The sequence below is a fragment of the Sturnus vulgaris genome, chromosome 7 (assembly GCF_052056855.1).
Source record: "Sturnus vulgaris isolate bStuVul1 chromosome 7, bStuVul1.hap1, whole genome shotgun sequence".
NCBI lineage: Eukaryota > Metazoa > Chordata > Aves > Passeriformes > Sturnidae > Sturnus > Sturnus vulgaris.
The window spans coordinates 16,884,594-16,901,225 of record NC_142249.1 but is presented as its reverse complement, the minus strand read 5'-3'; the positions used below and the strand labels follow the sequence as shown (position 1 = coordinate 16,901,225).

The window sequence follows — 16,632 nt, the reverse complement described above, 5'->3', positions numbered from 1 at the left end:
GGTTTGTGTTGATTCCTTTGCTCCCTCAAAAGGAAAAGACCTCTTTTCTTTTGAAAAGAATGATGAGTTTACTAGGACTCTTGGACAGTGGATTTATGAACACATGCTGTTAATTTTTAATCCTTTATTTAGTTTAGAGTATCCTTCTATCTATCCCCAGTACAAGATTTTAGGATCCCTGTCCAACACTTTTTTTTTCCTTAGTGGCAGCACTGCATGTTTCATTACCAAGTGCTCAAAGCAGTGATTGATGAGATTTGTTAAAGTACTCAGAGTCTGGCATAACTAACTTTCTCTATGAAACACATAATGATAGCACCAAGATTGGAAAAATTGTATCCATTTGATGTCTATTTTCTGGCATTTCAAGACTCTTCTGTCTGAAATATTTCCAGTATTTCCAAGTGCTTTGTCCAATTTTTTTGCCTTTCCTAACAACTTTTGTGCCATCAGTAAAATATCCTACAACTGTAAGAAAAATGTCCTGATACCGCATGTGTACATTTCCACCTTCCTTCTTCTTGGTCCTAACAGGGATTTGTCCACCTTGATGCTGTGTGCCCTGGGAGTGGCTTCTGGATATTGAGATGCACGTGCACCTTTTAGAGATTTAAATGTGGAAGTAGTAGTAGTAAGGTAGATGGAAGTCTGGGGCATCAGCTTTGACTCATTCATAATGTGGCCTGAAGAGAGCTCTTGCTGCAGTCCCTCTTCCATGTTTTCCTGTTCTTAGCTGTGCTGAGGTCTGGTTTAGCACATGTAGGAATAGTTCTGAGTGGTCATAGCCTTGGGGGATTCATAACCACCTAGTTGTATCATTCCACACCTAAAGTAGATCATACAGTTGGATACTTAAACTCTGGTGGATCTGGAAATAGTAGGAAAAGAAGAGTTAAAGGAGTCCTGGCTCATGTGCTTCAAAGCATGAGCATGTACAAAAGGGGGTGGAAGAAACTCAGCAGGTCATTCTGCACACACACAGCTGAAACAGTGCCTGGATGAGGGAGGGTGATTGGATTTTCATCCTCCTCCCCTACCTCTCCTAATAGTCACATTCTGTTCTTTCCTAGTGGTGGCAATCTATGACTACACCAAGGATAAGGAAGATGAGCTCTCATTTCAGGAAGGTGCCATCATTTACGTCATCAAGAAAAATGATGATGGCTGGTATGAGGGAGTCATGAACGGAGTGACGGGGCTGTTCCCAGGGAACTATGTGGAGTCCATCATGCATTACTCTGAGTGAAGACAGAGGACACAACACTGCATCTCCTGCTGCAGGAGCTGTCAGGGCTTCCCAGATCTCCACCAGCCTCTGCGGCCCCATCCAGTATAACTGAATGAAGGATAATTGTAACAACCACTCTTTTGGGTTTGGTTTGGTTTTTTTTTCCTTTTCCCCCTCATGATAAGACAATAGTGATTTGTTTGGACAAATGGCTCTTCAGCTGTCAGCAGAGGCTATCCTGAGCTATCAGACTTTGAATTAAGCTGACCCATTCAGATGTAACAAACTTGTTGATTAGCTCATACTTCACTCAAATTCTGACTTCTGACAGGTCTTGGGATCTGTCTTAGGAATCCTGTGTGCCCTCATGGTACTATCGTTGGAAGCAGTTCCTGGCACTGGGGATGTCCTGGATGCTTGTGGTGAAGGTTACGGGCCAGTGGACATCCCTCCTGTTTCTACACTACACTCCTGTGCAGCTGGAAGAACAGTGATGTGCTAGCAAACACTGGGATTTCTGCACAGAGACTTTCCTGTAACTGACTTCAGATAGCTGGATGCATCTTCAGCATAAACACTTCTGCAGCTGCTCTGCACACGTAGGCTGACACAGGGCACACAGAGCCCGCTTTCATTCACTCACCTTTCAGTTTAGACAATTCAGATGGCTGCAGCCCAGAGGACTCCCACCCCCATTTCTCATCTTCTGAATGCCACATATTTGTTTTGTGTTCTGCACTGATGTAACTGTGCTCCTCTCCACAGCGAGCTCCTTGCCACGGTTGCTGCCGGTTCAAACAGAACTCACAGATGCCGTTGATGGTGAAGGCGAAACAAAGTTTACAGGTCCTCCTGGGGTCTGAGGATTAACTCTAGGGGGTGTGATCTACGGTTCAAATTCACTCATGCCTGCTTGCACTAGAGAAATTTGCCCCCAGCTTTAGTTTTATGCACAATATAATCTTAAAAATCCAATCAGGTATTGTAAATTGGCTATTTTGTACTTGATGACTAGATTTGCATATGTACTGTGAGAGCCCTGTGCAGAGGCAGGACAAACGGCAATTGTCGTCTTCATGTCTGTTGCCAAAATCTCTTCAGAGGAAGCAAAAAGGGCTGTTGTGTGTACTGGTTTCCCATGGAAATCCAAGCAGTAACTAGTAGTAGTCTTAGCTCTTCCCCTAGCCCTCTCCAGTGTTTATTATAATAGATATTTTGAGCTGTACTGGTGGCTTGGGGTGGAGTAATACCAAATGAAGGCTCTGTAGCCCCTTGTGATGATACTTGGCTTTCTAATCTAGTCTCAGTTAAAAATTCTGTTCAGATCTTCTACAGCAGATCACTGTAAGTGATGGTTGTACTCATCTGCCCTTAGGAACATCTGAATGTTACCTTTGGGTAAATATCATGCATTAACTAATTAAATTTCCTGTTAAGTCTTGTTAGCCTGCAAATTGAGCTGATCCTGATTGCGAGAACCTCCTGGGTAAGGGCGTCTTCCTGAGCAACTTTAGACGGTTACCTAGCCAAGTTCTAGCTGGTACCAAAAGTAGCTTGTCCAAGGTGAGACAATGCTGCAGCCAGAGAGGCCGGTGTTAAAACAGAGCAGTGCACAGGAGCACGGGGCTGGCTGCGTGATGGCACTGGCATCAGTATAGGTAACTGACCCAGCCCCTTGCTTGGTAGTTAGGTCAGTACCAGCATGGAGGTGCAGTTTTGGTGCCAGCCTGGGCAGGGAGGTGCCATAGCTGCTCAGAGGGGAAGAATGAATAAACAAATACAGAGGGGAAGAATGAATAAACAAATAGGTGTGTTTGTAGGCCATGGAGGAATGTGATCATCTGCTGCGAGCTTGTGGAGCTCCTGTGACAGCGCACAAGAAACTGGTTTGGTTGAAGTCTGCAGGAAGGACAACTTTGAAGAAACTTGTGTGCAGATAGAATTCGCTTTCTCTCTTGCTAATCCACATGTTGTCTTCTTTCTGAAAGCTGACAGCATTGTTTGGAATGAGTGCCAGAACAGATACCCTTTAAGCCTTTTACTCTCTGAAAAGTTTTCTTGCAGCAAGACTAAGAGAAGCAGCCATGTTCAGTTCCCTCAGCCCATCATTTCTGCGGAAGCAAGTCCAGAACCACTGGTTGTGCAGTCACTGGAATAACTGTTTCTAGTGTCATTGGGCAGGTCTAAGCTTATGGCACAGGGAGGTGGTGCTTGTAGCAAAGGTGACTGAACAGCAGCTTTCACAAGCCTTTGGTGCTTACAGGGTGGTTGTGTTTGCCAGGAATATCAGAACTTTCCTGGCTTCTGTATTGGATATGTTTGTGGGAAAAACTGAGCCCACAGCGCTCAAATGCATTGTTAGGGCAGCTTAATGAGTTGCTAAGTGAGAGCTGAACATCTGCCTGTGCACTCAAGCTGCAGCTGGTAGGTCACACTTTAGTGAAACATGTTTTAACCCAGTCTGAGCAAGAGCTTGTGCTTGAACACTTCTGGTAGGTGGGTGGAGTAGTGTGTACTCCCACTGTGTGTGATACTTAATCTTCAGTCAGCTGGTTTTTCGTCTTGCAAGTTTTCTGTTGTGAGAGCAGAGAGAGCAGTGTGAGATGAATGCTTGCCAGAGCCCAGCACAGAAGATGAGATTGCAAAACCCTGAAAGTGGAATGTGTGACAGCTCCTGAAGAACTGGCTTTGGTCTGATGTGCCAGGGGTTGGTTTGGTCTCTGCTGATAGTACACGGAATTGTTTACCCTGCAAGAACTGCTGTGGATGGAATTTCTGGGTCACCTCCTGCTGGTTTTATGCTTTATTATGCAGTACTAATGTAAAGAAATTTGTTGAGTTTTATGCATATTTTTATGTTGTACAGATTTTAATTCTGTTGCTTGTTTGGGGATGATGTGATGTAATGGTCGTAGACCAGGCCAAGGTAAACAGGCTTTGTATATTAATGTTACATAGATTGCATGCTAGTAAAGTCAGTGAGGGTTGTGTTTCCAGTTTTGTCCCTTGTACTCCTCCTTGTCCAAAACCTTCTCTTTCCCACCCCTTTTTAATTTACAGGTTTACTTTAAAAGGGGGTGGCAGATGGAGGGTGGGGGAGAAACACCTCGGTATTTTAAATAAGGTGCACAACATCTCTTCACTGCCGAGTTTTGTTGCCACAGCTCATGGTGTTCTGCATCACAGGCTGTTGAAGCGGGAGTGTGTATGCATGAGAGGTGGGGGAAGGAGACGCTCCAGCATAGCCCAAAGAGTGCTGAATGGCCAAAATGTATATGTTTCTCCCTTTGTGAGAACTGCCTTAGCCCAGCCAGCTGTTTTCATTGTGCACAGAAATTGTTCAGCATCCTCTAGCGGTGTATTTTGCCTTGGTTTGCTGTGTATCAAAGGTTTCTTCCTTCCTCTTGGTGCCAGGAACAAAGCCATTAACTACAGCTGCCTCTCTGTCACGTGCCTGCATGAGAGGAGGTCTGAGTGAGTCTGTCCACATCTAGCACTGAAACAGGGTCACGTTGGTGTCCTCATTCCAGCCAAGGAGAGATAGCTGAGTTTGCATATATCTCACCCATTCTTTCCCCTCCTTTCCCTCTTCCCCCAGCAGAGGGCTGAGAGGGGCAGGAGAGGCAACCAGCAAATTCTATGCCTGAGGGTGTGTCCATGTGCACGGGCTGGAGTAGGCACCAGAGCTGAAGCAGTGCTGGATCGCTCACCGGTCTGACCGGTTAGACACAGACACACACTGAGGCACTCAAGAGCCACTGCTCTCACTGGAGGACAAGAGGTATGGCTTGGCCCTGAGGTAGATGACAGAGCTTGGTGTGTGTTACCAGGAGGCAGGCCATGTTCCTGGAATTTAGCTTGTCCCTGCAGATAGTTGAGTTGGATGTCATGAAAGTGTCTGGAGATACCTGCTGGTAGGAACCACAGGTGTCCACAGGTGCTGTGGTGTGTGTCGTGGCTACCAGAAAGGCTTAGACCCAGCTAGTTCTTGCTAGAGCAGTTTGTTCTCCTTTCACAGCTGTTGGGCATTTTCTTTTCTTGCTGCTGAGGGTTCTTGGTGATAGCCAAAGTTGACAGTGGCAGTAAAGCAGCTTCTGAAAAGTGCCACTTTTACCTAGGGTATTTCAGCTGATCATGAAAAGAAAGCAAGGAAGCATCAGGACTGAGAAGCCTTTTCCAGCAGAGGGTGTGTGGGGTGCCTGCCTGCTGTGGATGTGCACATGGTTGACTATAGAGGTGGAAGAGGACGGTGCACTGATAATGTTGCACTTGTGGTGTGTCCCACCTGTGCTTGATGGTGATTTTGCTGTGCTCTTCCTAGCAACTTCCACCACTTCCTAGCAGGTGCTGTGGATGCACCTCTCTGCTGGAAATGAGCTTGCTTTTTCATTAGTTACATCTCTGGGCTGCAGGCATAGAGCAAAATTTCCACATTTTCCTTTCTGGAAAAGATGGAACTTTATGTGGTTTAGTGAACTGGGAGCATTTACAGAGTTTCTCCTCCCAGAGGTGCAACAGGACATTTTGTTAATCGGGTAACAAGTGTATTCTCTGCAGGCCCTTTTTGGAAGCCGCTGTTGAAAAGACCATGGTGCTGTGGCTTTACTCAGTAGTAGTTGCATTCAGAGTAGTCTTGATTCAGAGTATTGAGAGTCACTGGTGGAGCACTGCAGCATTTCAGGCAGCATTACAAACCCCATGCAGAGACTTCAGTACCTATGTTGGCAACTGTGGCAGTGGAAAACATACAGCACTGTTGTATTCACTAAGGCAAGTATTTATAACACTAACCTCTAGGGAAGGTGGTGGTGGAAACTGAGCACCAGCAGGATCATGGGCTACAGCTTCTGGGGTGCCAGTTACAAGAGTTTACTGTGCTTACAGGTGTATTCACCTTCCCCAGCTTCCGGCATCTCCCAATATTTTGGCACAGGCGCATTTTGTAGATAAAATGGTCATTACACAGAGGTCAGAACAGTTTAAGAAGGGAACAACGTGTGGTTTTGGGGATTTTCCCCTGCAGTAGCTGAAGTCAATGTATAGTAACAGCCCTATTTACCTACTTCTGATGTTCAAACTTCAAGCATAGTGGGACCCCCACCTCATGTCCGTGGGGACATGCTGAAAGCTTGGTGCAGCCGAGGTTTGACAACTGCTGTTAGAATAATTCACAGATCATGGTATTCTGCTACTTTAATTCAAAAAAACCCGACTCGTGTGTTTTGTGTAATCTCCAGCCCATGCAGGAAGAGGTTTGGGGGTTTTTTTGTACTCTAAATATACTAATTTTATTAGCACCTGTGCTCATTACAAGACAGTGATGGCAGCAGTGGCCTGCTGTCCAGAGGTAAGCCTACACCAAGGACGCTGCTGAAATGGACATTTGTTCCAGTTTCATTTTACACCTCTGAAGAATCCTACCACTATTGACTAATAGGAAGAGCTGTGTATACAAATCTATTTCCATTACAGCGCCTCGGTAAGTGCTGACATGTCCAAGATTTTTTTGTAAAGAACAAGTGCTTCTTTTCACATTTGAAAAAGTGTCTTTTGCAACTTGCATGGACAAGTAGTTTCTATGAATTCTCTGGAGATGTCAGTGTCTAACATGGATTTTGTCCATGCACTTTTTTCTGAAAGCAGATACCCCCCATTTGGTTTGCAGTTGGAGCAGCGCTCTGTGCTTTTGCTTTTGGCACTGCTGATGCAGTGGATGGATGCAGAGCCCACTGTAAATGACAAGCCCAGGACTCTGGGGAGCTGTATGCCGCCAGTAACGTTTTAGTGTGTGTGCCATTTGAACCACCTTCCAGTGAGTGCAAAACCCAATTTTTAAATTTTTTTAATTGTACTTGGAATTAACTGTTGCTGTGTACTAAACCCTCTTGTTATGAGCCCTAAATAAAAAGAACAAAGCACACTTCATGTGTTCTGTGAGCGTGCCACAGCCGTGTCACATTTCTTGTTTTTGGCTACAGATTTCAAATGCACTGGGGCCAGGGGTCTTGGCTTGTGTGTGCAGGAGCCCCGTCCCCGAGGATCTCTGACACAGCACTTCCCACAGCATCCAGCCCGCTGCCTTCAGCAGCTCCTCAACCTCTATGGGACTCCCCCTTTCCTGCCCTCGCTAGTGTAATCCTCAAATTTCTGCTGCTGAGGGCCGCAGGGCGAGGCTGGGAGCATTTCCCAGCCCTGTTCCTACAGCCCCCGAGTGAGGCCACAGCAGCACTTAGCGGCCAGCAGCTGTTCTGTGTGAGCACAGCTGGACAGGACCCTGCAAGCCCGAGCAAGCAGCAGCTGGAAAAGGTGAGCCTTCACATGGGCTCCTCTTTGGAGCTGTAACTGGTGTGCAGCACAGGGCTGGTACAGCCAGCTCTGACCCAGCAGAAATAACTGTGCAAAGGAATAACAGCAGTTCCATTGGGAGTGGGCACAGGAATGGTACATGCAGCTGTTGGCCAACAGCTACCTGACCCCTGCCGAGAGGAACCACTCATGACCTGAAAACACAGTGTGGGTTCTGAGCTCATGAAAAAAGGAAAATTGCAAGACAGAGGATTAAAACAGAGTATTAAATTTAACTACATCTTTATTGAATTGTGCATATTCCATTGTATAATGATCTATATTGGGTACTCTATAATGTAGTATTTCTTTTGTCCTCTCTCATGCTTAAAAAAGTATATTTATACATATATTTATATATATTTATAATATGGCAAAGCTCCCCCCAACCTGAAATGATCAGTCTAAAAGAGCTTTGATTTTTATTTTTTTTTTTTTCTTTTTGGAAAGGGAAGAAGAGGGGAGGCAATCCCATTGAAAGATAAAATGTGCAATTTTCTTTTTAAAGCAGTAAACATGAATGTATTTACAGCACTCAGCACAAGTTTGCTGCACAGACAAATCATCATTGCAATGACACTTCTTACACTTGCATCTCCAGTATTATACAGAATATTCCCAGTGACTGGTAACAATTAGTGTAAGCCATAAACCAAACTGCTGCTTCAGTTAATTTCTGGTCCATTGCAGTCCACTAGGAGGCCTAAGATTCTCAATTACAACTTGTGACAAAATACTCTGTTTTTCTTTTAGTCGTGCAAGCGCTATTGTGCTGCACCAAATCAGCCAGCAGGGTGCCGTGGGCACGGCTTTGTTTGCTAAACTGTCCTTTGCAAGTGTGTACCCAGTTCGCAGTGTTGCTTAAAGGCAAGGGACACACAATATCTAAGAGTGGCACCCTGCTCTCTCTCCACGCGTGCTAGAGATCAGCAGTATGAGACCCCTGGCAACAAGCGACTGCTGTACACACATTTGCATACCTGGAATTTAGCTCAGAATGCATCTTTGGCATCTTGGGAAAGCTGGAAGGAAATTATTTTCCACTGTAGCAAAAGGTTGAATTCCAAAATCTCCTAAAAGACAAATCTCCTAAAAGACAAGTTGCCTTCAAGCATTTAAATAAGGGGGGTAGTGTCCACAGTCTGTTACTGAAGGTCCTTCTCACTCATTTCTACAGCACTAGCTCCTGTTCCTCCTGCTCTACCTTCTCCAACTCCCCTTTACCCAAGATCCATCTGCTGAGCAGAGAGCTCACTGAGTCCCTCAGAGCACCAAATGATCAGTACCCAAGTCACTGTTTTCCCCATGGTTGGTTAGCAGCAATTCAAGTAATTTACATGGTTCTGGATAAGCATGTGTTTGTCATCTCAGTTGCAGTTTAGTGTCTTAAACTTCTCAAAACTAAACCAAGCCTCCGTCACAGTATTAGTGAGTGCTGCCCCCTGCAACAAAACCGTGGTTTGGTCAGTCTTCACGGGCATTTTTTAATTGAAAGAAAGAAGATTCAGAAAGGAAAATTACTCAACTTAGACAAACTCAGAATTCCAAAAAATAAAGCTTAAAACCCCACCAGCATGTGGCAAAAAGCATCCAAGAGAAACTATCTCTTGTAGTGTTAAATCCTCTCTGGTTTGGAGTCTGCCACAGTGGTGCAAGGGAATGAATGCAGAGCTCAAAACCAGGTACCACAACTGGGCCCTAAAGTAGTAAGACTCACCTGCAGTTGAGGAGCACTGTGTGATTGAGTATGTAATCTATACCTTAACAATGCTAAAAAGGAAAAAAAACCCAGCAACCAACCAAACTCCATGTTCTGGCTGCATCCTCACTACCTTCTACCAGGAATTCATACTGCTTCTCTTGAGTGCAACTGATTTTAACATGACACAAGTTGAAGTAGTACTCATTTTAGGACCCACTTAGAATCGTATTCTGAATAAGAAACAAATTTACTTGTGAGGGTACCACTGTAGCAAAACAATTTGGTTCTATGTTGTTTTCTGTAAAAAGCAGAAAAATTCTCTTTTTGACCTTCTGCTGTAGAAATTGCACTTTTGGTTCCTTAAACTGTGGGAAAAGAATTTTAACTAAGAGGAAGACTGGCCACACTTTATCTCTGAGCTGATATGATTTACCTGGTTGCCTAAGGGTACAGAAAGCAGGGAATTAGAAAACGTTTAAATGTGCAAGCCCAGAACAGTGCATGTTAAAATGCACTTGTTGAAAAAACTGCTTCCTCTCCCCTCAGACCTGAAACCAAATAATCCAGGTACCTGCACTTTGCTTCCCTGATGTGTCACTCAGACAACTGCAGAGTAAACTCAGGAGAGGAGCTCTGTGGCTTTGAGGTCATCACCAAGTCAGAGCAGGCAGTGGTGGTTTGCCACAGGAGGAAACCACTGTGCAGGGTGAAGCAGGAAACTTCCTCTTCCATAGAAAGTAAGAGAATTATTTAGACATTTGTGCCTATCTTCCTCTCTGAGCTACAGGTGTAAAAAGACTAAACAGGACCCCAGCATAGCCACCTGAAACATGTCAGCTATGGTTTGTTTAGAACCTGTGGGTTTTTTTGGTTTCAAAAATAATTTCTCATCTAAGCTTAGTGTTGCAAGAAGAGCCTAGTGTTCCCTTTCAAAGCAACTCTCCACCACCTGAATTGTGATGTAAGTGTCTGAGAATATCTCCCTGCTTTCTACACCTGGGCTGCAGGCACCGACACGTGGCTGACCAGGGCTCTGGTACTCCGAGGTGGATTATGCTGCATAGCGGAGGGGAAATGCGGGAAAGATGAACAAACACAGCTGAGCCCTCTCAGCTGCCCTTGCAGCAGCAGAGCTCCCCTGACACCCACGTTAACAAGTGCCCAGCCTGTGCACTGCCTCACGTCATGCAGCTCCAGCTGTACACTCCGTGTACGTTGGGATCAAAGCACTTTTGTGTCTGGAGTATGAACACTCAGCCTTCACATGCCCATTTTAACACTGCCAAAAGGATTACTGCCTTTTCTGTTTGTAGCAGGAAGCACACCTTCCTGGGTGCCTGAAATCCAGCCCCTTAATTTTCTGATTTAATAAATATTATGGTGCAATTATGAGATGACTGCAGATGGGGGCAAATAACTTACTTGCAAAATAAGGTGTAAATAGCCAGTAAATATACTGGAAAAGCAAGTTATAATGGGGAGTATCTCATAACCTGAAAAGGCAACCAGGTTGTCTGAACCACACTCTAGCAAAATTTCCATGCTCAACTGAGAGAAAGCAAGCAGCAGCCACTCACTGGATCTCTACTGCCTCAGGAAGGAAATTCTAACTAGAAGGAATACAGGCTGGCACCTTTGCTGACATTCATTCTTTTTGCTGCAGACTTAGGAGTTACACAGCTGTCTCCTAGCAAGCTGTGGGCAGCCTGCAGTAGGAAGCATGGATTAATTGCCTAGGGAGAGATACTGGGGAAATTAATGTGGGCACAGGAAAATGAGAACAAGCTCAAATGCCTCTGAAGAAATTGCACTCAAAACATTGATGTGCCGAGTCCAAAGCCCAGAGGTACCCGCACTGAATGAACGAAAGTAAAAGGGCTGGAACTGACACACACCAGTGAGGCTGTCCTGGGGGAAAGAAAAGCAGGTGGGGCAAACAATCCCCTGACTGCTCTCACCTGGGAGCACACACTGCATCAGCCCAGGTGCGTGTTGCCAGCAGAAGGAGGATGTGCCCACTTACCCGTCACGGCTAAGGGCCCAGCAGTCACAGCTGCAGCGAGCACCTTCTGCCCACTGGTGTGTCTGAGCCCCAGGAGCTGCACACAGGACAAAGCAGCAGGAGGACCAATGGTAAAAATTACAGCACCCATGAACTGCAGTATAGCTTAGCAACCCTCCTAAGTTATAGGAGGTGAAGTTAGCCACCAGCTACACTGAGCATGCTTAAAATCAACAATGCAAATGCTTTTAAGGACACTTTGTAAGCACAAAAATAGTAGAAACAAAACTTGGTGAACAATTTGAAAGATACAAAAAAGTGCCTTTCCATAGCAGTGCTTTAAAAATGCACACAATGGTATATACTCTTATTGCTCAAAAAATCTAGTCTGAAATATTAAAACAATTTCCAGAGGTGCTGAAACAGATTTTAAAAAAATCATATGAAACAGTCGGCAGAGACAGCACCACTAATTTTTCTCTTTTCATGATGCACCTATTTAAAACTATATAGTTATAGATGTGTAATTTTCCACCTCAAATTAGCAAAACTTTTTTCCTATTCATAAAATATTCACAGACATTTATTTAATTATTTGGATTTAAAAAAAAAAAACTTTATAAAAAAAAGGAATGAGGGACACTCTCGCAATATTTCTTAAATCTATCATCCTGAATTACTCTAATGAGATATTATTTTATATTGGTATTACACATGTGAGGATACTGCCACGTCAAGCTGCTGTTTTTTGTTTCATTCTTTCAGAAAAAGAAAGCATCTAAAGATTGCTTTTGGAGAAAAAGTATGCAAACAGTGACATTATTTGCCCTGTGAGCCTATTGACAGTATCCCCATGGTGACAAGGAAAGCTGTAACAGCTGAAGATGGGCTAGTTACAGTCCAAGTATTTTAGTTGTTCTACAAAGGCTGTGTCCCACCACCCTGTAAGGAATGTGCAGTGATACATGAGACCACTTACACTACCTTGTCACAAAGTCTGAATATGTGGGTAAGACTGTACAATCAAGCTACTGAAGAAAAAGGACTGTCATACTTGATCTAGTGACCTGATTGTAAATCACTGACTAACAAAAAAACAAGGAAATCAATATTTTCTACTCATATGGGCCCTTAGATGAAATTCCTAGCTAATGTTATTGCCTCTTTAAGGTTGTTTTATTTCCAGTCTTCTTCCTTGACTGCTAGAAGTGCAACTTTGTAATAAACAGGTTAATTCAACTGGTCACAGTCTCTAGCGGGTCAAAGAAAAGAGAGATAATTCCTAAGGCTCTGCTTGTCCTGAAATTGCTGCTCCCTTCTCTCTTTCCAGAAGGGAATGTTTCCTGACAATTTCTAACCAATTACAAACAATACTTTCTTTACACATTTCCAGACACTTGTTTTTGTGAAGACACTACATCTTAGCAGGCACAGACCAGGTGAGCCAGGACGCTGTGCATGCCTGTGTGAGCACACAGTGCTTTCTACAGAAACCTACCTGTTCATTCAGAGTAAGACTTACACGGACAGCTCACGATCGGCGTGGGTCAGCCTTGGGGCTTGGCAGGATTTTCGATTGCAGGAGTCCTGGCAGCTTTCAGAAGGGGTTAACACAAATATATTCATCTTGAGCCACAGAAACAAATGATTGAGCCTATTATCAGTTAGAATGCATAATGGTTTGGAATTATATATATTTATCCTACTTAACTGCATGGACAAATAAGTTTGAAATAATTTGTATCAGTGTATATTTTTAAACTATTTGAAAGGAGGGGGAGGCTCTTTATAGTATAAATATATTTCACTCCAGCCCACTATATATAAAATCTATTTCTTTCCTCTGAACATACTCATTTTCAGTAGTATTATGACCAGAATGTTTTGGTATGTTGCATCTGTACTTTTCAATCAATGGACAATATACAGTTACCAGCCGAACACCTCAGCTTTGCAGAATTTACCCACCACAAACTGCTGAGAAGTTTGTGGGTTTGGGTTTTTTATTTCCTTTCTTTAAAGTGCCCCCTACATCTCCATCTTTATGGTAAGATTTGACCAGTTAGAGTCTGATTCCAGATAATATACTGACTGAAACAATAAATACGGTTCTACAAAAACATTCTGGTTATCTTCTATAATTGCGATGAAATATATCACAATATATTATATACCTACACTTATAATACATGCACAAACATGTCTCACATGGACAGACACTACAAAAAAATCATCTCCCTCCCCCTCCCCTAAATGCAGAAAAAGTAAGAAAATGGGGGTTTGGTCCAATCCGTAAGAAGGGTAAAAGAAACTGAAAGAATGAAGCCAACACCTCTCTACCCACTTTTCCCAATAAAGTATCAACTCCTAAGCCCCCAACATTTTTAACATAGCCATGAAAGGGGAATGTCTTTACATTTAGCCATAGCTGCAGTTTGAGATCACCTCTTCTAATGGGGCTATCATCCACATCCTCTCCATGTGCACAAGATCACGGGCTGGCCGATCCCGGAACAGCCCACAAGTCACGGAGAGCGCTGGCCCCCGAGACTGACTACCAGTCCCGTGACAGCTTGGTGTTCTGATCCCTTTTGGGGGGTGCAGGGGGTGGCCCCCTCCGTAACGTTGCATAGCCAGATATGTGACTGCCCCCAAAGCTGCTGGTCTTCTGCTGGTCAGCCAGCAGCTCTGGCGGGGGTGGAGGCAGGGCCATGTCGTCCATGGTGGCCGTGGGCTCTGTTCTGGACATCCGAGCGGAGGAGAGGGAGCCGTGCCGGGTGATGGATTTCCGCTGCAGCGTCCGGTTGAGGTCTGCCAGGAATCCTGGCTGAACGCTAAGGCTGGACTTGGGTGACGTGGGCACTTGTGGGCCAGCTGACCCTGGGGGCTCTGCGACCTCCGCCTGTGTCAGTCGGGTGCTGTCGTTCCGCTTCGGGCGTGTGGGCGGTGGGGCTTTTTTCACAGGCGGTTTTGACCACGTCTGTGGCTGGGGATTTACAACAGCAACTTTTGGGGAGGTGCTGCCTGAAAACACAGATGGGATTTCTACTGGAGGGGGAGGAAGATCTATTTCAGGTGGTGGTGGTGGGAAGTCTGAATCGGATGGTGGTGAAGGGAATTCAACCACAGGTTCCTTTCCAGACACACTCGGAGCAGAAGCCTTGGCTGGGATCCCACCTTGTGGAAGGACAATGGGCAGGCTCACACCAGAAAGGTTGAGCTTTCCTGGCTTTGGAGGGGCTGGAGGAGGTGATGACTCCTTGGAAGGAGATCCTGACGGCTCTGGTGAGTGTGCAAATTTGCTGACAAGGCGGTCCACTGAAGGCCTCTTGGACTCATGGTACTCAGTGGAGCTTGTGGATTTGATGCTGGAGTTGCGCTGAGGTGTTGGAGGTGGTTTCTTCCCTCCGGGGCTTGATGTCTTGCCGGCCTTTTTGACTGGAGACCCTGATTTGTCAGGCGGGGGAGAACCTGCAGAGGAAGCTGGGGAAGGAGGTGGAGGAGGAAACACTAAACTGCTCTCTGGTGGAGGAGGGGGGAAATCTGGTGAAGGAACAGCAGCAGGCTGCCATTTGGGCTTTGCCTTCACTGCTGGAGGTGACTGTGGAGCCACACTCAGTGGAAGGGGTTTCAGAGGCTGGGGCTCAGTGGCAGGTGGCATGGGAGGAGGAGGGGGGAACTGGCTGACTATCTGCTTCACCACCGAGGGCACTGGGGACTGAGGGGATGGAGGAGGTTTTACTGAGAAACTCTGCTGCTTTGGGAATGTTGCAGGGGGAGTGGGACCAGGAGGGGCTGGGGGTAGAGGAGGCACCTGGGGAGAAGTGACACTTGGTTGTTTCTTTATTGCAAGGGGCAAGGGTGCAGTCACCGGGGGAGTGACGTGTGCGACCCCTGGTGACGCTGCCTTCCCACTAGGCTGAGGGGGCAGAGCTGCCATGACAGGCTTTGGGGGTGCCTGGGGTGGCGGGGGGGCAGGCACGGGAGGAGGCGGTGGTGGCAACGAGGAGGCAGCGGCGGCCTGGCTTATATTTGGTTGAACCTGATGTATCTTGGGGGGCGGTGGCGGCGGCGTGAACTGCGGCACGGAGGGGGCACAAGGTGCCGGCTTCAGCTGTGCCATGGCCGAGCCCGGCGTGGGGGGCGGCGGCGGGGGCGGGGGAGGCGGCATGACCCCGTTGGGGGGCACCGGGATCTGAGGCTTTGCCGAGGGCGGGGGCGGCGGCGGGGCCTGCTGTGCAGCAGGGGCTTTGGAGAAAGGGCCGCCGTGCTGGGCCGCGTTCTGCAGCCGGGTGATGGTGCTGTACTTGACGAACATGGTGGCGGGCGAGCCCGCGGATGGGGCGGCCTGGCTGGGCAGGGGCGGGGGCGGCGGGGGCGGCGGCGGCGGGGGCGGAGGGGGCGGCGGCGGGGGCGGTGGCAGCGGCGGGGACGGCTGCGATGCTGTGTACGGGGCCACCGCTTTCGTCTGCGGGGACACGGGAGCTGCAGACACGAAGGGCCGACCTGCAGGCTCCGCTCGGGCCTATGGGGAAGGGATTTTTAGTGAAAGTGGAAAGGGAGAAATAGAAGAGAGAGGGAAGGAGGGAGAGAGGGAAAGAGACAAAGAGATTATAAAGTCAAGGTCTAAATGTGCCCAACATTAAAAATTAAGTGACAGATTACAGCATGCAAGAATTATTAGCAAAACACTGGAGCAAGAGACAATTCCATACACTGGCAAGCCTGGACCATGCAAGGGGACGGGGCAGGTCGGGAGGGGAGCCGGCAAAAGTCAGTGGAGCCACTTCTGCTCCAAGTGAGGCTGACTGTCAGAGGGCAAACACGCCAGCCTTGTCACCTCTGTGGGGCAGGCAGTGGGACCAGTGAGAAATACTGGCCTTTGGGCAAGCATACTGACCCAAACAGAGCCCCCACAGAACACCCCAGGCCATGACAGAGGACAGACGCAGAGACTCTGGACTTCTCAGCTCACTATGACTGGAATCAAACCACACACGGTCTCCCAGAGCATGTCCAATCCTTACATCTGTTAGTTCAGGCCTTACACTGTTCAGTGTTACAAAATGCAGAAATCTTGAACTGCTTAAAACACACCGAGAGCAAGCTCTGCACAGGAATAGTACTGAGATATTTTTCCTTCACATGCTCTATCCACGACTGACAAGGAAAAAATAGGGGAAAAGAAGGAGAACCAAGTTTTCCTAGTAAAATTTTCCCAGAAGGAAATGTTTAGACATCTGCAAAACAAAGTAAACTTGGAAAAGGAAAGTTACACATGCAACTTGTATGTTAAGCAGAAAAAAATAAGGAAAACCAGAGAAAAGCTGACTAATGGAAAGATCAATGGGAAAG

The 16,632-nt window shown here is 46.4% G+C and overlaps 2 protein-coding genes across 27 annotated transcripts in view; one reads left to right on the top strand and one right to left on the bottom strand.

Moving 5' to 3' along the window:
• Positions 1–7,148, top strand: part of ABI2 (abl interactor 2) — a 65,407-nt gene extending 58,259 nt beyond the window's left edge. For all 25 annotated transcript variants that reach the window (XM_088167919.1, XM_088167918.1, XM_014880311.2 and 22 more), the window contains one exon: positions 1,071–7,148. In XM_088167919.1, the coding sequence (XP_088024045.1) occupies positions 1,071–1,246 (176 nt within the window). In that variant the 3' untranslated portion in view covers positions 1,247–7,148. The remainder of the gene's footprint in view (positions 1–1,070) is intronic.
• Positions 7,149–7,799: 651 nt separating this feature from the next.
• The window catches only part of RAPH1 (Ras association (RalGDS/AF-6) and pleckstrin homology domains 1), an 89,007-nt gene continuing 80,174 nt past the window's right edge, over positions 7,800–16,632 (bottom strand). For both annotated transcript variants that reach the window (XM_088167901.1, XM_014880299.2), the window contains exon 14: positions 7,800–15,802. In XM_088167901.1, coding sequence (XP_088024027.1) covers positions 13,832–15,802 — 1,971 coding nt within the window. In that variant the 3' untranslated portion in view covers positions 7,800–13,831. The remainder of the gene's footprint in view (positions 15,803–16,632) is intronic.